A 22,819-nucleotide genomic window follows, 5' to 3' on the forward strand; every position below is an offset into this window, starting at 1 on the left:
AAAACATTTGATTGGCGTCGCTGTGCGTGCGGTCGCGCGGTAGGCGGAACCTGGACACTCTTCACATCCCACTTTTAAGGAGATTATTACGAGGACAGTGTGGTGGGAAACACATGACATTACTGCTGTCTGTCTGGACTGAAGGCGGACGGACGGACGCAGAGGGACCAGAGGCAGGACGACACGGTACCGCACGGCACGGCACGGCACGGGTCGAGGCAGAGCCGAGCACCGAGCAGCTAGCGGAGGCAGCAGCGGCAGATCCGTGTGGAGATATTTGGAGTTGGAGGAGGACGCTGGTACTTCTCTGGTAAGGCGCTGACACTACGCTTTAACCTTGTTGTGTTAGTGTATTTAATACTCGTGCGTATTTGTATGTGTGTGCATCACTAGCCTGCACTGAGGCGACAGCACGGGAGTTAAATGTGAAGTCAAAGTCAAGACATGCCGGAGAGAGAGGTGACATGACAACCGCGCTGCACTTGCTCCTCATGTTCAGATCCAGTGCCCTCCTTTGGACGACACAGAGCTCCTTTGTGAGTGCTTGTCTTCCTCGGGGCTTATCAGAGAGAATCTAGATAAATGTTTACTCTGTATCCCAGAGGATGATGACAGAGAAACCTCTGATTAAAAGCAGTTACCCCAGCCTCTCTCTACCATGATGATCAAGTGGCTTAGAGGGATCAAACTTGGGCATTGGAGTGACCTTTTGGAAGCTCCTCCATGACCCTGTGAAGCACTGCTTCTGAGTGTGGTTTTCATTCCTGCTTTTGCTGGCCCTCACGTCTTGGAGAAACAGCGTGTCAGTGATGCATGTTTTAGTCATCCTTGGCTCCTGCAAATGCATCTCACAGTTTAATTTTTTTGGGATCGTCTGACCATTTTTTAAGTCGTGCTGGCGGAGCATCCACAGCTGGCTGACACCATGAAGAGTCACAGTTTGGCCACAGGTGCCATCTGGTCTTCGTGTTTCCTGATCTCGCCTCTCTGAGCAGGGACATACCCAGGATTTTGGTGGGATGCCAAGTCTGACTTTCAAATCATAATATACATCAGTGGGTTTCAAACTGGGTCATCGAGTGGGTTGTAGTTGTAACTACCCAAATTTTTTGGAAGTTGGATGAAGAAGGGACGAAATAGGGTTGGCTGTTTTTGATTGATGGTGATTTATATTAATCTGAGACTGATCAGTGATTGACTGTTAAGTAGAGGTAGACAGATTATCAACCCTGGATGATTATCGGGCCTGCGATTCAGCATTTTCCAATTATCAGTATCAGTGACTTTTCTGTTAGATTGTCGATAAAAAAAAACTATTATAAAAATGTGCTACAGTACTTTGGCTCTGATGCAACATCCCCTCACACAATGTCCTGCCCACAGTAATATCTGATTGGTAACACGTCATAATTAATAACCTATAAACACTGAATAATCAGAATCTGCAAAGTAACCAGTAACTAAATGTATCAAATACATTTATCAAATAAATGTAGCGGAGAGGAAGTCGAAAGTAGCAGAAAATGGAAATATTCAAGTAAAGTAAAGGAATTAGCATTAGAGCCCAGCCTGTATATTGCACTAGCTGATATTAACAGCCGATATAGGCCTATCCCAGATATATCGGTGTTCGCGTAAATGTTGTCAGATATGTGGCGATATAAAATCTTTTTTAAGAGATTATAATGCAGAAAAAGATGCTTATGGTAACTCATAATTATGGAATTGTTTCAGTGCACGATGTCATTTTGGACAATAAAGTTTATTGCTAAACTGTCCAAGGCTCCAGACTAACATTTAACACTGGCTGCACTGGTGCGCCTAACTTTTTCTTTTAGGAGCAACAACACATTATGGAGGTACACCCAGTAATACATTTTAATTTCATTTCTTGATGATTGTGAACAGGAATAAGGGTACAAATACATGTTTGTCTTCTTTCAAGTTACAGCAAACCAAGAAATGGCGATAACCTCAATTGTTAAAAGAATAAACTACTAAGTCTTCGGTGCAGCGGTGCGACCAATAAACATTTTTTTAGTTGCACTGTTTCCATGCATGTGCGACCAAAATGGTTTCAGCCTGGAGCCATGCTGTAAAACATTCTGCCGTCATTACACGTCTTTGTGACAAGTGCAAAAGAAAAAAAAATATACACTGAATTTTTCGCTCCCTCATATCTGTACCAGCATCGCCCCCAAAAATGTGATATTGGTCAGACTCTAGCATGCACGCATAACAGGAGTTTTAGCAGATTCCAGCATCCTGACTGGATAAAACTCTTAAGAGCAGCATGACTTCTGGAGTCACCTTCAGCTACAGAGTTGCCAGTCATTCTCTCCTCCACGATGAGTCATCTCACAGGCCTGTGGGCAGCAGGTGAGATTGTGACTGCTGGACTGGACTAGCCAGAGCTGGCGTGAGGAGAGCTCTTGTGTGGCCCGCCTGGCCTCTGCTGTTATAATTGACTGACTCCTCGCTCTGGCGTGTCATGGGCCCATGTGCTGCTGCCCCATCCCAGAATGAAATCACAGTGTGAACACTAACAGACTGATCCGGCCTCAGCCTGCATCGGGCGTGCTGAGCTTTTGATCTGCTGTGTGATTAAAGCCTTGTGTGTTTCAGATTGTATTTGTGTACATGTAGCGTAGATTGAAAAGATATTGTGATTTAAAAGTCATTGCCTCGCGGGTTGATTGCAAAATGTATCTATTGACATGAAAAGTCATAGAGAGTGAGGAGGGCATTGCTACAAAGTTCACGGCCCTCATTCACAGCTAGAGATGGTTCTCGTCGATTACAGTCATGTCTCTTTCCAGTCTGCAGCCTTCACATCTAGCCAGCAGCAAAGAAGCTATGACAGCAGTATTTAGTGTACTTAGTAGTTTTTCTTCCTTTTCAGTCAAGATGGATGAAAAATGTTTGTGGCTTTTTCTCCAGTTTCTTCTTTTCTTCATCACTGGATGAGACACAGACTCAGGTGCTTACTAAGTTAATATTAAATCTGATCAAAGCTCCGTGTCCTTGTCAAATACTGTGGTTTCTCATCCTGCAGCAGTATTGGTTTGCCTCTGTAGGAATGAAAAGAAAACATGAAGGTATTGTTCACTCTTAGGAGGGTAGTGGAGTGCAATGTAGTTCGCTGTGAGAAGAAAGGAACACCCTGCTGCGACTTTGTCGACGGTATTAAACTCTGAAAGGACATGAGCTCCTGTGTGGCTTTGAGGTTTTACAGAGATTTGATTTTGGTCTTTGAGAAGGAAAACAGAAGTATTGTCTTAACTCTTTCCTCTCTCTGGTTAACGAAAGGCGTTGTTGGGTTTGCAAGGTCAAAATGATATTTTTTCAGTTTAATAGATGATTTAATTTGATGGGATAGAAGATGTAGGACGTGCCTGATGATGGTGTGTTTTGAGAGCACATACTTTTAACTTTGACATTATGTATCAAGCTAGTTGTTGCCAAGGGAAGTTGAAAAATTAAATCAAAATAGAGGACAAAGATTGCAGTTTGGATCGTGGATCGTGATTGCCAAGCCCGAGTTTCAATCTGATATTTTGTCGAGGTCAGGTATATCCATCCCTCTGAGGGCGAGGAAGCTCATTAGCCTGTGCTTAGACAAATCACAGTGTTTCTACATTTTCCAAGCGCAGGCTGGTTTATGAAAGACTTCTGGTATGTGAGGACATATTAATGGATATCATAGACGATCTGCTGCTTGGAAAAGGTCATACCACTTTAAATAAGTGGCAGCCCATTGGTTAGAGGAGCTCCAAGTAGGAGAAAATTATTAGACCCTCATCACTGTGCTGGCCACTAATCAGGAATAGATTAAGAAGAGTCTCGAATCCGTGTCTTATGGGAACAGCTGTCTAATGTAATTGAAACTTCATATTGGCTGAAAAAAACGTGCATGCACTGTTGAATTGTGACAATAAAAAGAATGTGAAAATGTTACGACAGTTGTGAGTGCATAAAACCAATGATCCAGGGCTCCTGGGTGTGACTGCACGGTCACACATGTGGGCAAAAATGTAGTTATTTATTCGTTTTTTAAACGGTTGAGGTTATCGCAATTTCTTGTTGCGTGTGCTGTGTTTCAGATGAAGAAAAACACGTTTTCGCACCGTCATTCTGTTTATAATAATTAACAAAAACATGTTAAAAAATGACATTAAAATGTTTTAGTAGGTGCACCTGAATTATGGGCTGGTGCACCTAAATGCGACCATTGTGAAAAGTTAGTCTGGAGCCCTGTGATCTGTTTGCCTTTACAAGTCCAGATGCAATGGTCGAACAATGGCATAGCTGTCAGCTCTGAACATTTTTCAAAAATTGAAAATTTGTGGATTTTGAAAATTGTGACAAAAGGACAGATTACCATTGGGCCACCTTGCACACCCCAAAGTCTAAATACAAACCTTTGACTCTCAGCTCGAGCTGTATTTTTGCTCATTATCCATCGTTGGCCTATTGTACCATTCTTAGTTCTATAAGGGATTTGATACTTAAGCCTCACATTGATCTGCTCACAGTGGCTGCCCGCTGTGCTTGTGAGGTCTCTGTCAGTGGATTGGGGATTTGGACTTCCGTGGTGCTGCGGCATGTGACAGTGTCAGCAGTGCAACATCCACCATGGTGGTCACACATTGCGCGAGTTGTACTCTCAGCTCTCTTTTTCTTTCGCTCTCCTCCCATGTGATGAGGAGGAAGCAGGAGGGAGACGGGTAGCAGATGCCAGAAGAGGATGGGACTTTGTTTGAGGGCACATGATTGAGAGAAAGACAGAGCTGCCACTGAACAGTGTGGTGTTAAAGGAGGACTGTCTCTGTGGTTAGCTAATTCTGACCTATTGTTCTAGCTAATGTACAGCAGGCATACGGTTTCCTTATAGAGACTGTGCCCTTGACTGAGTCACTGCTGTCCTTTATGTTCAGTCCCTTTACTTCATTGTGTGAAGGAGCCACAGCTGACTGGAGGAGACAAAATGTCAAATCCTGTCTCTTTTACATCAAGTAAGAGCTGCTCAGCAAACAGGTAGAGCAGCAAAGATCAAACATGATGATTCAAATCTGAAAATGTGCTACTTGTCTTGCTCTTACATTATAGTTAATGAAGTGTGACAAAACAAGACATTTGATGTCATCTTGTGCTATAGGATAATGTTACAGGTATTTTTCCACTTTTTTTCTGATTAACTGCGAAAAATGGAATAAATGATTTAATGAAAATAATTGTTAGTCGCAGCCCCATACTTATTAAACCTAGATCCAGTTGATACCTAGATCAACTGGTATTTGCTGTAATTTAACAGCCTGGTATAAACATAGTACAGAATAAGGGTTATGTGACATCTGAGTCAACTTGATTTTAGTGGATTTGCATCATTAACAGCCTGGAAGTGAGATGAAACATGGGCAGAGGGGGTTCTTGTCATCGTTTTCTCTAACTAAGTAAAAAATAGTTTTCTTTGTACTTTGATTTTTGTCTTCAGCACGTCCCAAACAATCATAGTTTCTTCACAACAGAGCTGCCACAAGAATGAGTCCTACAACCTGGACATCAGTTATCAGATTGATCAATTGAAAGTGAAGTGTTTATACTATAGCATAATAAGATGCTTAGTGCAGGTGACGTTGAAGTCATGCAACTGCAGCGTAGTTTGTTTGTTAGCTTTTTACTTCTGGCGATTTCATTTAGGCTTCAAAAATCATAAAAGTGGTGTTCGTCTGTGGAGATAATCTTGCTGAACAAAACGTGTGAGTATCATAAACTTGTGTTTGCCACTGAGCTTATTTTTCAATAACCCAAAATCCAATTAAAGTTTTTTTAATTCCTTCCAAGATAATTGTGTTAACCAGCGAAAGTCTAGTCCTGGTCTCCATTAGTATCATTGTGTGTAGCTGGCAAGATATTTAAAATATGGCTGCATTTATTGTGTTCATCCAGGAAAAAACAAGTGGTATGCAGATGAAATAGTTGTGTTGGCCAGCTGATTTTTAAAAAAATATTTGCACACATCATTTACCATCAATACATCATCACCTGCAGTGTATCAGCAGCACTGTGTGTTTGTCAGATATTTTTGGTTTACATTTATATAGCTATACTTAAATCATCTTGATGTGAAGAGTCTGCAAATCATGTCTGCTCTCACCATGACTTCATCTGGCAGTGAGTGTACCGGCATTCACTTTTTCCAGTGCTGTATTTGACAGCAGTCTGAGAACAGGCCAGATTTGATTTGGCATTACCATGCCAGCATTGTGTTACTGTCCAGGCCAGCACTTATCACCCTGATTTAGTTCATTCAGATGAAATGAATGTAACACATGTGGCATGTGAAAATGCATTTCCTCTTTGTTCAAGGATGTTACATCCATGCCAGTAACTCTCTGCTTTGGGCAGAAGAATTTAATCTGATCATGCAATTGGGCAAAGAAACTAATTCATCTGTATCTCAGCACTTTCTGTTTCTCTCATGATACTGCCAGTACCTCCGTGAATATAATAAATATGTTAAAGGTATATTGTTACATGCATTAACCTCTAACTTTAACCATACACCTTTTTCTGACTTTTCCTTCTACTTTCATGATTTCCTTCTGCAAATGACATGTACACAATATCACATTGTGGGATAATGTTCTTTTGTAATCTCTACTGATTTTTGTGTATGAATTGAGGTGATGCAATAATGTAAATAATGTAAAAAACATTTTCATAGGGATGCACGATATATATGTATCTGACCGATTAATTATCGGCTCGATATTTGGAAATTAATATTGTTGGCTATTTATCGGTATCTGTGAAATTCTAGGCAATAAATACAGCTGGTAATATCAAGCCAGACTGATACAGTACTGTAGGTGGCTTGTCGTGCTTGAAAGTCGATTTGTAAGACATCAGTAAACACAGAGAAAAAGAAGAATATGGAATATTAAGTCATCCATCTTTGCTCACTACTGTACATCTTAGCTCCTCTTACCCTCAGGTGTGCATAAACTACATGAACTTCTTTTTAAAATGCAAACATGTGAAATTATTGGTTATCGTGTAAGTATCAGCCATGAGAAGCAGGTAATTATCAATTATCAGTATCAGCTGAAAAAAAGGTAGATAAAAAACACAGTGTGGCATCATGTAATAAAACACTTACACTGTTGTACAAGTGGTCAGTGCACTGCATGTAAAATACGTCATAAACTGTGCTTGTGACAGTTAATTTGCTGTTTTGGCTTTTAGGCATCATAGCACAGTGTTTGTGTGTATGCACAGAGGTGATGAAGGCAGCTTGTGAGCCAGAAAAGCCACAAGGCTGAGAACTCATTCATAATAAGTGTATAATTTGAACTAAATAGGTAGTGTTTCATCGAAACTGCACAGAATCTCAAAAATCTGTCAAATATTTGAAACAGCTCATTAACTTCAGAGCAACATGACGTTCAGCATATTTTTTCTTAATTTTGATTGGCTGTCTCTTTTTGTGTGGACGCACATTCCTGCTTATAGGTTTTCTCAGAAGTCAGACCACAGCACTCAAGTTAAGTCAACGAGCGACTTAAATTTCCTTTCCTTCTAGTTGCTTCCAGAGGAAGTGTCTGTGTTATACTACATGCACATTGTCTGCAGTTGTGTTTGATAGAGAATTGTGCAAATCACAGGAGGAAGTCTGCTTGATTACTGATTTCACTGGATTTAATAACCTTCACGCAATTTGCAAGGACCCGGAAATATCTCCAGAGGATTGTGACAGGGACTACAATTAGATAAAGGCATGCACAAATAGAAAGTAAAAGACCGGTAATGATAAATGCATCATATTTCGCTATTTTATAAAACCAAACAGACAGGGGAACAGGAAGTTTTGGTTTTATGGCACCTGAACTAGGTAATGTACTAAAGCAATCTAATTCCTTTGGTTAGACATTTGCAGTGTGCTTTTGTTGTGTTTTACTCTGGTATTCGATCGTCTTTTATTTCCTCTTGTGTTACAGCCCCAGTCTCTTTCTGTGTAATTAGTGACTATAATGACCTGGTCTCATTTATTGAATGAGATGCTAATTACATTCTAAGCACAAATTTAAGCAAAGCTCAGCGCACTGCACTTTCATGTACATAAATCTGACCCTCAATATGGTATTGATTACTTTAGTCCTACATCTTACCGCTTCCCTTTTGTTTTGTCTCGTAGGACTTTACCTCTGTCCTCTAGACCATCTTTGTAGCTGCCTGCATTGTTTTAAAGCCCAGTTTTTTTTTACTTCTAATGTGTGGTTACGCTGTTGCCTTACTGTCCCCTCTTGTCTGTGGGGTGTCCAGTGTTAGAGTTGAGCCAAAGTGACAGATAGTTTCGTACGATTCTATAAATAAAACACATTGTCAGTGAGTCACCAGGCTGGGTTCGCCCACTCAGGCGCGTCACAGTAAAGGCGACGCTAAAGACAATACACATTGCATCATACCTCATTCTGTCCTCGTCCAGCCTCACTTTATTGTGCAGACAACCATCATCCTTGTGCTACATCACGCCAGTCAGGCCAGGAGACAAAACAGTAAACTTTTGGCTAATTTTAGTTTTACGGAGAAAATATACAAATTACATGACTACCCAGAATCAACATGTGGGATATGTGTTATTGAAGAGGAGGTATTGTGGAAAACAAGTATGGTCTTGGAGTGGATTTTGCCATCAGAGTAGAGTTTTTCTACCTGCCAAGAACTCAACAAGTCACACAAAGTATTTGGTTCTGGATAAGATTTTGTTGTGTAATGCGTCAGTCTGTGTCAAACTACAGTATGTTTGATAATTTCTAAATATAATATGGAAGGAAATTTCTCCCCTTCTCTCCCTGACTGTGCTAATCATCTGTGCCCTTGTGTGTTGAAAATAGATATACAGTGCCCAGCGGGAAGAGGGAAAGACTGGTGAGGGGATAAAATAGAGTAAAAATAGCTTTGGATATTGGGTCAGGCGCTGTTCTCGGTTGCACCAACTTTTGCTAATTGGACAGATGATAGTAGGCAGTAAGGGGAGAAAGAGAAGGATATGTATGACATGCAGCAAATGTTACCAGCTGGAATCAAACTAAGAACATTATAAGATTAAAAGACGTGTTTGACGCCCACTGTTTCCCCAACTTTCTGATATGATGAAATTGCACCATCTGAGTAAATTTTTTTAAACCGCTCCCCAGTGTGATGTCACGGTCAGCTAATCACATGGGTGCAATCGGGAAAGACAAGTTAACAAGTTAATGCAGAATCTTTGCTTGGTAAAGACTTTGCGTCGACCCTATCTATTATATAGATGTACAGTAAAGGGATAGAGCCCTATAAATAGCGGCAAAGCAGCGATCCCCCAAGGGCGACTTGACTGTGCTGGTGTTGATGGTGGAGGGGTGGAGTGGCATAAACAGCAATGACAGCAGAGAGAGACAAAATAGGCAAAGATGGCTGATAGATGACAGGGAGCCCTGTGCACAGAACTGAAGTAATTAAATAGTTGAGATGGGGAGCCTCAATGTGAAGCAGAAATAGGCTGGCAGTTGCCTTCCTCTTTGAACTTGTGCTAAAAGCTTCATTAGGCTTGAAGAAAATGTCACAAACAACAAGCCTGTTTAATTAGAGCAGGCTGTGGGGGAGGAAACCAAATGTAAGACCATGCAGCCTTTGGTGGTACAAATGTCACCAAGGTAATCCAGTTCTTATACCAAGCACACATCACGTATCATAATTGTTGTCTAATAGTGTATTTACATCAGTACAGGCATCATACAGATGTCTTTCAAAGTTATATTTTAGCCCTCTCTCTTTGTTTCTTCAGCACATTGTCGTGAAAACGACGGCAAGAAAATAAAAGTCAGTTTTATTTATATAGAGCCACTTTACAACAAAAGTTATTTCATGTCACGTTGTAATTAGATCAGGTCTAGACCATAGTCTGTAATTAACAAGGACCCAACATTCCCCCATTAGCAAGCACCTGGCGACACAATGCCTCGACTAAACTCTGGTCCTGTTTCTCTCTGCATCAAAATAAAACCTTACAGGCGGAGCACCAAACATTGTTTTAAGGTGGTACATTTTAGACACAATTTTAATCAATGTTACCTTTTAACACCTTATTTCTTACATTTTAATCACTTTGTAATGGCTTTAAGGATTTAATTAATCATCAACTTCTGACAGAAGCTCTAAGACAGTTACAAATAGTTTAGTAAATAACTGATCCTGTATGATAAGAGATCTTGCCTATAACTTTGCATAATTTGGATGTTCCTTAAAATCATCAGGCATGTAGAGCAGACATCATAATTATGTGTTGTGATGTTAAATCAGATTACTGTTTCTTTGACAGTGTGCCATGCAATTCTCCATTCCTATACCGCCCTTGCACACGTCAGCATCCATCTGTAACGAAATGTAGGTTACCGAATCATCAAAGAAGATTGGAGAACAAATTACTGCAATCTTTTTTTCCCCTGCTTTGAACGTACACAATAATCCCGATTAGAGACTCTGTATGAAACACTTGACTTGCTGTGAGATTATACCTTCCACCTAATGGTGTTTATTTAAATACACAGCCGAGTAGAGACCACGTCCTGCATCATTTTATAGCCTCTGACGTGGGCATCTCACAGCAGCTTATAGCAACCCTGGAGAGACGAGGAGCATCTTAGAAGCTGACATACAAATCTCTCAGTCAGAAGTTAATCTGTTATTCTCCCTGCTGGCTAATCACAGCACAGAGAGAGAGAGCAAGAAGAGATGGCAGGAAAAAAAGGGAATTGAGGACAGAGAGGCCCATAAGGCAAGTAGTGTCTAATGATGAAATTCTCCTCAGTTTTATTGTACTCTGACGCAGCAGGTATGTGTGTTTCAACATAAGAGGTATGAATGGAAATAATGGGAGAGAGATGGGTAAAGATATACAGCAAAGGTCCTCGGCCGGACTTCTTGTGGTCCATTTGTTGCATAGTTGGTGCCCTAGATCTCAAGGCCACAGAGACTCATCTCTATCATTCCTATTAGTACATGTTGTCCAGTAACCTCACCTCCACTAATTCCCATCATAGCTCCTCGCGAGCTGAAGTCTGATTAGTGAGAATGATTAAAAACACTTGTGTGGCTCTGCAGTGCCTTAAATTATATCTTCAGTATTTCTCAAAATTAAAAACAGGACTAGTGATTTTAACTACCCGTCAGATCTTCATCAATTTGTGACGGTGAATGGCTCTAAATGCTACACTACATTACTGTGGAGGAGAAGTCAGTCAGAGGCTCAAATCAGAGCCGTAGCTGGAGGGAAAATAATATACTTTGCTGTTGCAGGAAACCAGATATTTTTTTAACAATGCTAACATTTTCTTTTTCAGAAACATATAATATGTAACATTTTCACGTTTAAATGTCTAAAAACGACTGGACCTTTTGTTATATATTGCAGAGTTGTGTACTTACATTATCCCAAATGTTTCCTACAATGTTGAAACCCAGACAAAATCTGTAATTTAACTCAAGGTAATGGTGCATTTTATTTTGTAGCCTGTCGCTTTGAATGCTGGACTTTAAGTTGTATGGAGAATTTCTACACCTTGGTATTGCTATTTTTACTTCAGTAAAAGGTCTGAGTACTTCTTCCAATACTGGTCGCTATAATTTACAGGAGAGAGTCAGAGTTCATTGAACGGCACTAAACGTAATATGAATAAAACTCACTTGGGTAATACATTACCTCATCCATTATTTCTGCATCACATAGAAACATTTACATCTGGTGTTCGTTTAATCATGACGACAACAACTTCTTTGATCCCATACTACTTGTCTTTTTGATTGACAGACCCCTAGCAGCAGAAATGACATACTGTGCATTCAACATATGAATTATTTGTGGCATGTCCAACACAAAAAACACAGACAACTCTACAATACAGAAATGTAGTATGACTGAATAAATGAAATAAAACATTCTGTAGAACAAGGTTGGCAGGGGGTAGTCATGACACCAAGACAAGAGGGTAATAACAATACAACCACAATAAAATAAAATAAAACAATGATGAGCATAAAAAATACAGACAGTATATGAGACATTTTGAAGATTTGCTAGACACACTGTGAGCTACTATCATTGGGATCAAGAGATGACTGCAGGGATGCTAACATTTTCTACACAGAAAATAACAACACTTTTTATTTCAGGCACCCTGGATGTCCAAAATAGTTCCTCCCACTTTGCAGCTCTGTAATTGAAAGACTGACTCAGCAGACTTCAACATGGTGAACCTGTTGTTAATGCTGAACATGTCATATTCTGACTCTCAGAAACTCAAATACCTCCTTTATTGTTTCCTAATGCATTATCTGTTTAACTGCGTATAATTACATACTAATGCTGGATGAATTTATCATGTTCTACAAGAATTTAGTAAAAGTTTACGAGCACAAGCTCCTTCTCATAGGTCAAAAATAGCTGATAGCTGTAGAAATGCAGCTGCTGAAATACAGTCGCATCTACTTCATCTCACATACAGAGCTCACATATCGCAAACCCAGTTCTACACCGCTCTCAGTCACACAGTTTGGTAATGATGATAGCTTTATTGTCTGCCTGTAGCTGTTTGGGAGGTGTCATTCATTCAACAACAGCATGCAAGTTTCCCTGTAATTACACTGCATATGTGTTTGTGTGTGTGCCATCATGTGTATTTATGTGCATGTTCACCCTTGTGTGAAGAACCAGAATACAGACAGATGGTTGTTGGGATGTGTTTGCCGAGTGTTTCCTGCTTATTTCAAGCAGCTGCTGTGATCAGTGGCACGCGCAGCAGCAGCAGCACTTAAACACAGCTTTGTGTGTGACATGACGTTGGGTTACGACCAGGCTATTCACTCCTCTGCAGCTATTTTTAGACAGGAGAAAGAGTGTATGGATGGAGCGACCTGGGCTGTTTGATCCTGATTTCCTGCCTGAGCGAGATGGGTCCTAATCTGGTCTACTCGATCATCCCTGACTGTCAGAGGTCACGAGTCTCAACTTACTGTTTTACAATAAAATGATCTCTGATAGATCTATTAGCTGCTCATCAGTGAAATTGTGGGCATGTGTAATCTCTTAATCTGCACAAAATCTCTTCCTGTTCATGGATGGGGAATTTGCTTCAGACGCTGTCTGTCATTTTTCCAGTGATTATTAAAGGGACAGTTCACCCCCAAATCAAAAATACATGAGAGCTGTTTCTATATCTAGATTGTTATGGTGTGAGTGTCCAGGTTTTGGAGATATCGGCCACAGACATGTCTGCCTTCTCTCAGATATGATTGAACTAGATGGTACTGGAATGAAATTGTGACCCAGTAACTCCACAGAGACAGAGACAGTCAGGCAGAGATAATCCACAGACCTTTGTGTCTAGTTCACTGCTGGAACTTTTTTCTTTCTATTGAACTACACCCACCAATTGTAGCACTGCGAGGAAGGACGTGTGCATCTACTCATGGACTAAATAAGCTAACTAAACTTACTCACCTTACAGCTCAGCTGAGGAGGATGCTATTAATGTTTACCTCCTGAGCTGTCACGAGTCTCTCGTCCATGAGTAGATACACGCTTCCTTCTCATGGATGTATTAAAATAGTTCATACACACTATCACTATTGCTGTCTTTCAAATGACCTGCATAGACAAGATGATGCTGTAGAGGAAGGTTATGACAACTTCTTGATGGCATTTAAAACATTGTAGCTCTGCTTTTACTGCATCCGCAGAGCTGGGTGTGAGGGAAAAAGAGTGAAAAACAGTCATGATTGTCCACAAGCACTGCAACAGATTAAGAGAAATTACAGTCGACACTTAATTAAGAAAGCTTATGTGGCCAGAGAGGCATGAGAATGTCATCAAGTAGTGACGGAGGAAGCAGTGTTACACTTTGAGATTACTCATTGCATAAACTGCACACACACACACGCACACACAAAGCCACACATTTAATTATTCACAGAACGAACTACAAACGCAGATGCACACATGCATAGCAATAAGTGAGGATGAATCAGCATGCACAGTGTTGTTTGGTTCAGGTATCAGTTGAGGAATAACAATCAGTGGAGGTGCCTGGCTCCGTTTGCCTCCTTGTGGAATGACGTTTCTCTGCAGAGTCGCTGACGTCAGAGCCAGCGAAGTGGGGCGCATGCACTCGCTGTGTGTTGGCAAACTGAGGTGATGTTTTGGACGAGGGCTTGAACAAACATAGCCTCTGCTGTTGCTGTGAAAAGACTCATTTACTCTCACCAAAAGCATCACAATGTAGCTTTAACTCTTGCATAGGTCTTTGGAAGTTTGATTATCAATAGGGAAACATTGGATTTCCAATGCTGTTTTTTTCCATCTAGTTCTGCTGTTTATTCTTATTTTCTCTTCTATAAAACTACTATTTTATTATTTTTTTTCTAAGGCTTTATGAAACTGTGCGTCTAAGAAATGTGGTTTATTGGACTTATTTTATCAGTAACAGATGGCACCACTGAGACAATCAGGCTGTAGAAGAAGACTGATTATCACCCTGTCAGCCTGGTTATGTGTTGCACATGTAAACATCATACCCTGATTTCAGAAACCTAGATGAGCGCTTATCACAGCTTTTATAAACAGGATATGCGACCTGGAGTACCCTGATAGAAACATGGGATACTGTGGCATGTAAATACCAACTTATCCAAGTTATATTGAGTGTTCTTTGTTGATAGAGAACACACTGACTGAGATGATGAGAAATCAACACAGCTCCAGGAAAGATGATCAATGAATAACCAGGTTTCTCTTTCTCTATGAGGAACCAGCACAAGCACCGCCCTGTCTTCTAGGGGTTCACCTCACAAACAGTCACACACTATAGCCACATAAACATATCAAACAAAAACAGATAATTGAATTAATAATGAAGTATGGATTGCACAATATAGATTTTGTCCGCTGATACGATCACAGATAATTGATCATAATAATTTCACATTTTTGTATTTTAAAAATAAGGTTTGTAGTTTATGCACACCTCAGGATAAGATCGATGTAGTGAGCAAGAGTTGCATAATGCAAAATGATATTTCTTCTTCTTCTTCTTCTTCTTCTTCTTCTCTGTCTGTTGGGGGATTTACCAACTTTTAATACTTACTGTATTGCAGTTTGTAAATGTTGTGCTTGTTAAGCCAATAAAACATTTTTTGCTTCATATTACTGAATCTAGAAATTTCACAGATACGATAAATACCCAATAATATGAATTTCCTAATATCCGCCTGATATGTCATGCATCCCTAGTACATACAGAAGAGAGACAAAATTAAGTTTCTTTAAAGAGGCATTAAGCCAAACATTGAATAATAAATATAAATAGCACAATTCCCAAAATGTATCATTCATCCCAATTTTCTTTTTCTTTATCATACGGAGGAATAGTAATTCTTCCTAAACATAAATATTTGGCTGAATGACCTTATTAAAGTATAAAACTATCCATCCTGCACTTTCTCATGTTCCTTTTAACATTATATCCAGAATGAGATTAAAACCATCATAAGGTCAACAATGTTATGGGATACTAATGTAAAATGTATAAGAATGTAAACTCAAATAAACCTACATTATTCATTTGTATATCTCATAAATTGTTGTTGTTCTTCAGTCACATGGATGCTTTTGAAAAGTGAAAGTCTGCCCCCATTACAATGTTTTTCTTTTGGCAGGAAGACGTTTTGAAGTCAGGGTAAACTAACTGTTCATGCAGATAGCTGCAATGTGTTTTCGGATGACATCACGTCTACAGACTACAGAGCATTTCAGTTTTGCTGAGCAGTTCCTTACGGACACACAACTCTTCCTCTGTTTCATACCACAATGGTGCTATGGTAACTGGCGTTCAGGCCCGGGGGGCTGAACTCAATTGTGTTTGTGCTCGTTCTCATTTTCCTTCATTTCGGGGTTGTAATTGTCGGGGGTGGCTCGTCACTTAACAAATTTGATCCTAATACAACAGATAGTGGTATTAAGATTTGGGCCAATTATTTAGTTTGACTTTATGTAAATGTATGGACAGTATTATTACTCAAATAAACATGCATGTTAGTGAAGTTGAAAATGCTAAAAGGTCTCTGTTAGATAATTACATACAGAATTTGTCCTATATGATACTTGATCCTTGTCCACAGCATTCAGATCTTCCACTGAATCTCTACTGTTTCAGTGCAAATATCTTTTTTTTTTTTTTTTAGCACATAATACCTGATATCAGAATAAGTATTTCTGCTGCCAAAACCATGTCCTACTTTTAAAGTAGGAGCTTTTCCCCCACAGAGTTTCAGCTACCTCCATTTCACCTTCATTTGCTTCAAACTTGAGGAGGGCTGGAGAACAAGCTTTCTAAAAATAAGAGCTTCAGACTGAATGAATGTGCTTTCACTCAACTATTTCCAAGGATGTTATGTATTGCCCTTGTTATTGAACATAATGATTGTAGGGGCCACAACGCACCCTTGGAGCCGGACAGCCCATCGTGTATTGTCCTTGAATGGCTCCCCCCAGCCTCCTTGTGATTTGTAGACTATCTGAGTGACAGTGTGGTTCTGTGCAGTGATTTGTCCCACGAGAGGGGCCCTGCCTCTGCCATTGCTGTCGTCAGCAACTCTGCTACAACTGTGCATGCATACAGGATACTGGCATTTGCTGAATTCAAGGTGGCGTCTTTTCAATTAGAGCCCAGTGAAATACCTTTTCAGCCTCTCGAGTGGCCTGGCGAACTACAGCCAAGGGGGCCCCAGCAGTATAATGATGCCTGGCACAATAGTACCACTGTTCTCCAACCCGTTCCCAGGAAACCGCACAACATGTGCCATTGTGCCTCTGTGCTTTGCTGCCCAACCACGTTGCCTGGCTTTAGCTAGAGACACCGAGAGGCCTGGCTGTGCAGTGAAGCTCGCAGCAGCGTGGTTGGTCAGACAGGTTCAGAGGGCTGCTCGATGAAGTCCAGGGTTTATTCACCTCACGCCGCGTTTGATGTGTTAAAATAATTTTTACAAAAAGCTACATTTTAAAAGGGCAGGGTTGTGGAGCGGAAGAAGCCCGAGGGAAAAAGGACAGCTGAGTGGTTGCCAGGAATGGTAGTAGAGAAAACCCTGAGCATTGTTGCGATGTTGAACCCTCCTCAATAAAAGAGGAAACCGAGAGAAAAGTGACAAGCAGAAAAATGGGGGCACAAAGACGGCTAGAACTGGTTCGTGGCTGGTCCTAGCTGGTTCTTCTCTATTTATCTCAATGCTGGGGGTTTCAACCGTTTGTGTGAGTTCCTCCTCTATGGCCCCCAACGCGCTCTCCATTATAGCCTCCAGTGCTGTTTATGCATCAGAGAAAAGGAGATCATTCAGGACCAGCCAGATAGGGGGCTTTGGTCAACAGCATCCAGGAGATACATGGCACAGGGGCCTTTCTGGGCCCCTCAAGCCAGCTGGGCAGCTAAGACACCGCAGGAAATAGAGGGCTGAATTAAAGCCCAGTGTGTCACAGTTAACTCAAAGCTCTGCTTCCTCTGAGCGTAGACCTGTCAGTTGATGTGTCAATTATTCATGGGATTTGCCAAAACATCCATTTACTGTCAACTCTATTCTTTGACTCTCATAGTAGCAGTCGGTGTTAGTCGCACAGTCACTCTGACTTTAAAGTTACAGTATCAAGGTTTCACAAACGAATGACACAGTATTTTAATCTGAATCCCCAAATCATTGTGGCGTATTTGAAATGTAATTTAGTCGCTTCATTACTTTTATAGGTGTGCAAGGAATTTTGTTTTATCTCTCCATTTTGACATCTCTGTTGCCATCCTGTCTTGTCAGCATTCATCAAGTGATTTGGAGTTCAGTCACGTCCCTGTGGGGCCTTCAGGCAGATACAGATTCACTTGAACGCCCTCATGGTGGCCTCTTTTATCTTCCCACGTGTCTCTTGTTGTTGTAAACTAGGAATTAAAGCATTTCTAGTAGAGTCAGGCACCGTTCACATTTAAACTGGAATTCACCAATGTTACCCAACGGTACTGTTTCTTTGTACATTCCTGTCTCTGCAATAGCGAAGATGTCATATCAGTTGTAAACTAGAATGGCACTGAGTAGAGCTCGTACTTCCACCAAGGCCCAACAATCCTCTTGAACTGAATCAAGCCTAATTACTTACTAACTTACTTACATCCACATCGCATTGTATTCACTTATAGATACCAGCCACCTAAATATGCCTGATTTTTTCTATTGAATTATTATTATTATTATTATTATTGATTATTCCCTGAGAAATGTACAAAAATGTTGAAACCCTTATTTGCAATGATAAAGAAAGTAAGAGAAAAATTCCTGGATCCGTCCCTTTATCCACATCCGCCCCGAAACTTAAAGGGGTCTGTTCTGGACTTAGACCCGTTCTCCATCCAAGTTTTGTGGAAATCCATTCAGTCATTTTTGTGTAATCCAGCTGTCAAACCAACCAGCAAACAAACAGACAAGGGTGAAAACATAACCTCCTTGGTGGAGGTCAGAAATAATCCCAAATAATCCTTTTCTTACTCTTCAGCTTTTTGACATTTTGTGTTTGACCAGGTCTTTCTTCAGGTAAGATGTGTTGCCCTGGCCATTTTGCAAAAAAAATATTGCCACACGTGTCGTCTGCATCAAGTTTTGTGAAGCACCGGCTCACTGTGACTTAAACACACTACAGGGGCGATGTAGCCTCTGCTTAATCTCTCACCTAGGTGCCCAAATTTGGCATGGATTGATTTAACGTGAATCAGTGCTTGTTAGAACTGACGCAATTCAAGTTTTAAGCAACAGTTCCATATTGTTGCTGTCCTATGAAGACCATGGATCTTCAAAATGTCCGTTTTTCATGAGCTAATGATGATGTGAAAAATTATGATATGACTCATTTAAAATCTACATCGATTGATGAGTTTCACACTTCTGTTTTGACAAAATACAGATATGATTAAATGAGACATGAAACAAAAGTGTGATTGCTCTTATACATTCCTATCTTGCACCTGCACTGTCTAGGAAAAGCATTAAAAAATGGTCAACAGGCTTCCCAGTGACTTTATAAACAAAGACAATGCCATTGCCATTGTGAAATATTAGGCTAATTTGTTCATATCTTTTCTTCCACAGATCCCAGGGGGCAAATAAAAACTTAACTCTCAGAGTACAAACACTGACAGCCTCAAACATTCACACACTTCAACAGACTGATCATTACAGACACACCAAGGCACCAGTGCAGATATGAGTGAGGATAAACCAGCCGACACTGTGGAAACTGCCCCTGCTGAGGTGAACGCTATTCCTAATGGGAAAGGCCATGAGCCCGGGGAGGAGATCACAGCATCGGCCAAAACACCGCCTGCAGGGGACGCTGATAAGTGAGTATAATCCTACTGAACCTGGTCTGTGTTGATCAATCAGTAATACCTTTCTAATTCATTACAGCTCACAAATGTCACTCTGAGAATCTCTTTCATTTGAGCGTCCCGTCCTCTACTACAGGCCGGCTGCCTCTATTTAAGCTAGGTGATCTGATTTACTGTCCTCTTGCTTTCACTTGTCGTCTTAACTTGCCACTTACTGAAGATCTTACATGTCTTTCTCACGCATCGCATCAAATTACACACTGTGTGTTAAGAAAACATCAAGTGAAATAGGTGTCGTGTGTCGCCTGTTCCTGTTTCTGTACCCGTCTTATTCAACACGACAAGGACCAGACTCACTTTTAGAAGAAAGATACGGTATGATGTACTATATTAAGCTGTAACTCCATATACATCAGCTAGTAGGGTTTGGCGACGTGTATCCAATTGGCAAATGGCGACGTCCACAGTAAAACATCGCTTTTTGAGATAGAGTGCCGCCTCAAAGTTGCTGTAAGATTGGAGTTTTTGGCTGTATTAGGAGGGCTGTTCCACAGCTGAAAAGCAGACTGCTCAAGTGAGTAGTGAGAATCCTCACCAGCTTACCACTGTAGTCACTGCCTGCTTCCCACTGTACCCAACAACCACCTCCAACTGAGAAAACTCTGACTTCCGTCAACAGCGAAGGGAGCAGGAAGAACGAGCGTCCAGTATACATTTAAAAGGCTTTGCATTTATGTTCTGCCTCTAAAGCTTAAAACCAAATTAGACAGCTAGCTTTAGTGAGGAAGCTAAGCTAAGAAAAGGCAAATTATCAAAAACACGCTTGAGAAAAACACACTAAGACCCTGATCACACAGAGACTCGTTGCCACAGGTTTGGTTGCTTCATAAAGGCCTTGGAAGAGGTGTTTGTGGGCAAAACAATGTGGAAGGAAAGCAGCGCCCGCCAGGTGCAATGTACTGTAGGAAAACAATGGTTTTGCTGGTGACACGTTTCTAGCGACGTGTCTTGGTGTGATCTAACAGCGTCCTGCAGATAGGAAACACTGCTGCCACCAATGTAACCGAGTATCTTGGGTTCGCCTAGCTGAGTAGGTTTGATATGACCCTCATTTATTGAGGAAAGATCTGATCTGTATTTGTTTTGGGGGCTTTCTTTTGACTCAAGGCCTAAATGCTCAAAATACATCAAGGAGACATGAGAAAATCGAACCCAATTGTGTGTTTTGTGGTGAGACCGATTATGTCACTCTGCTGCCTGAGGTGGCAGTTGAGCCTTGTTACCAGAGTGGCTCTCTCATAACCTCAGGCCCTCGGGCACAATCCCTGTAACAGCAAATACTGTAAGTCCATTAACTGCCTGATGATGTGCCTTTGAGCAGGACTCTTACTCCCACATGCTCCCTCATTGTACAATAATCTGTGCTGGATAATGGATTGAGCTAAATGCCTGATTATCATGTCACTGGTTGTCTAGCAATATTTTTTTTCCTCCTCTTTTTATGTAATGGATGGTTTAATTAAAATGTCTCTCCCGGGATGCTGATGATAATTTATAGCTGGTCCCTTCACTGTATTATTTGCCTTATTGTATTATGACTGAGGGTGTTGTTTTTCCACTTTGTGCTCTCGTTGGATGATGGATGGCCTCTCTCTTCACTGCTTGTAGGGAAACTGTACCCAATAGTGCCCAGAATGATAGGTACGTATGTTATAATAACAGAATGTGTTCCAGATTCACTGTGTTATCCGCAGAGACACATGAAACAGAGTCTGCTCTATATTAAAGAAATGACAGTTTGTGATGAGTCTTGAGTGTTTTTGTTCATTGTGGTGTTACCTTTCGTTCTTTGACATTATTTATTTCTATTCAGTGCCCACAGAACTGAGAACACGGAGGCCAACCTCCCAGAGAGCCAGGAGTTCTTATCAGGCGTGGATGACAAGAAAACAACACGCTTTACAGATGTGAGTTCAAACACAGCCCACTGGCTTTTCTCAATGACTACATTCACATGCACACTAATATTATACACGCTAATATTCTGAATTTGACAGTATTCTGAATTAAAATACATAATCAAGACACCAAATTCTGTTTGGTTATTCAAATTCAGACTCGGTATAAAGTATGTAACTCTGGGCCTATTCCCTCCTCTATGCTTTGCCTTGGCAGCCATTTGCAAGGCTGGGGTAGAAATGCATGCACAAAAGAAAAGCCCGTGTCTCTGGTTGAAAGGAGAAACACACCTACTTTCTAACATTAAGAACGACTTAGATGTAAACAGGTTTTGGATCTGCACAAATATTGCAAATCTGTCCTTTCAGGAAGGCGATTGGAGTTTGCACAGCTGCATGTAAACAGGACTATTAGTCATTTAAATATTTATTTCTATTACCAATGCAAACAGCTTAGTAGAAATAGTCTTTTTCAGAATAAGAGCAAAAGCTGGACTGTTTTGAGCATGTAAACATGGTCAGTGATATCACATACTGCGCATATTCAGTATTTGAACGCACTATTTGATGATCTGACATGTTTATTTCTCTCCTCCTTCTCGTATCGGTCATAGTTTGAGGGGAAAACCTCGTTTGGGATGTCCGTCTTCAACCTTGGCAATGCAATCATGGGAAGTGGAATCCTTGGACTGGCCTACGCCATGGCCAACACAGGGGTCGTCCTCTTTTTGTAAGTTATTTATATGCATTTGGTACACTGAATATGTAACTCCATGACGTGAATAATGGCTTACAGATGTTGTCTGACTCATTTTCTTCCCGCTCATCCAGTGGAGGGCTGCGTCACGTATAAATAGCACCTAATTATATTGTAATTGTCTTGTATTTACCAGGCAACAGTCCCTGTTTATGACACAAAAGCCGATGACATAGGGCACATTTGTCTGATAAATCAAGGCTCAGATCAATAGCAGACTGGAAATCATTTACTTGAGCTATAAATGAGTGTAATCACAGCAAACACAGATGCAGAAAATAACCGTGTTGTTTCTGTGCAGCTGATTCTCTGTGGGTGTATGTACTATATACATGAGGGGCTTAACATTTTAAAGCCTCCACAGCATCATTGTCTGTCAGGATGTTGACGTCACAGTCCACTGCAGCTTCCAGGCTCGTCATTTCTGTTTTTCTGCCTGATTTTGATGCACCAGAAGCTGCAGCGAGTTCTCTCACCTCGACTCAGTGAAACGAGTCAACGTAAAAACACTTTTTATGACTTAATGTGGAAGTAAAGATATTATAGCGTTGTTTCTGGTGTTGCCCTTCTCTGACATGGTTTACCAAGGTCTCATCTCTCTTTAGCAAACAATTCAGTAAATTGGCGCAAATAGTGCACTTGTTAGGGACATT

General features: G+C 40.8%; 1 protein-coding gene across 2 annotated transcripts in view; it reads left to right on the forward strand.

Moving 5' to 3' along the window:
- Positions 1-22,819, forward strand: part of LOC311255179 (sodium-coupled neutral amino acid transporter 3-like) — a 44,657-nt gene continuing 21,838 nt past the window's right edge. Inside the window, exons 1-5 of one of the 2 annotated variants that reach the window (XM_084349443.1) lie at positions 1-310; positions 19,213-19,463; positions 21,120-21,152; positions 21,325-21,418; positions 22,024-22,139. In XM_084349443.1, the coding sequence (XP_084205569.1) occupies positions 19,327-19,463; positions 21,120-21,152; positions 21,325-21,418; positions 22,024-22,139 (380 nt within the window). In that variant the 5' untranslated portion in view covers positions 1-310; positions 19,213-19,326. The remainder of the gene's footprint in view (positions 311-19,212; positions 19,464-21,119; positions 21,153-21,324; positions 21,419-22,023; positions 22,140-22,819) is intronic. The other variant, XM_084349444.1, reaches the window with a different exon arrangement.

The sequence above is a fragment of the Pagrus pagrus genome, assembly GCF_965226575.1.
Source record: "Pagrus pagrus genome assembly, chromosome: 3".
Taxonomy (NCBI): Eukaryota; Metazoa; Chordata; class Actinopteri; order Spariformes; family Sparidae; genus Pagrus; species Pagrus pagrus.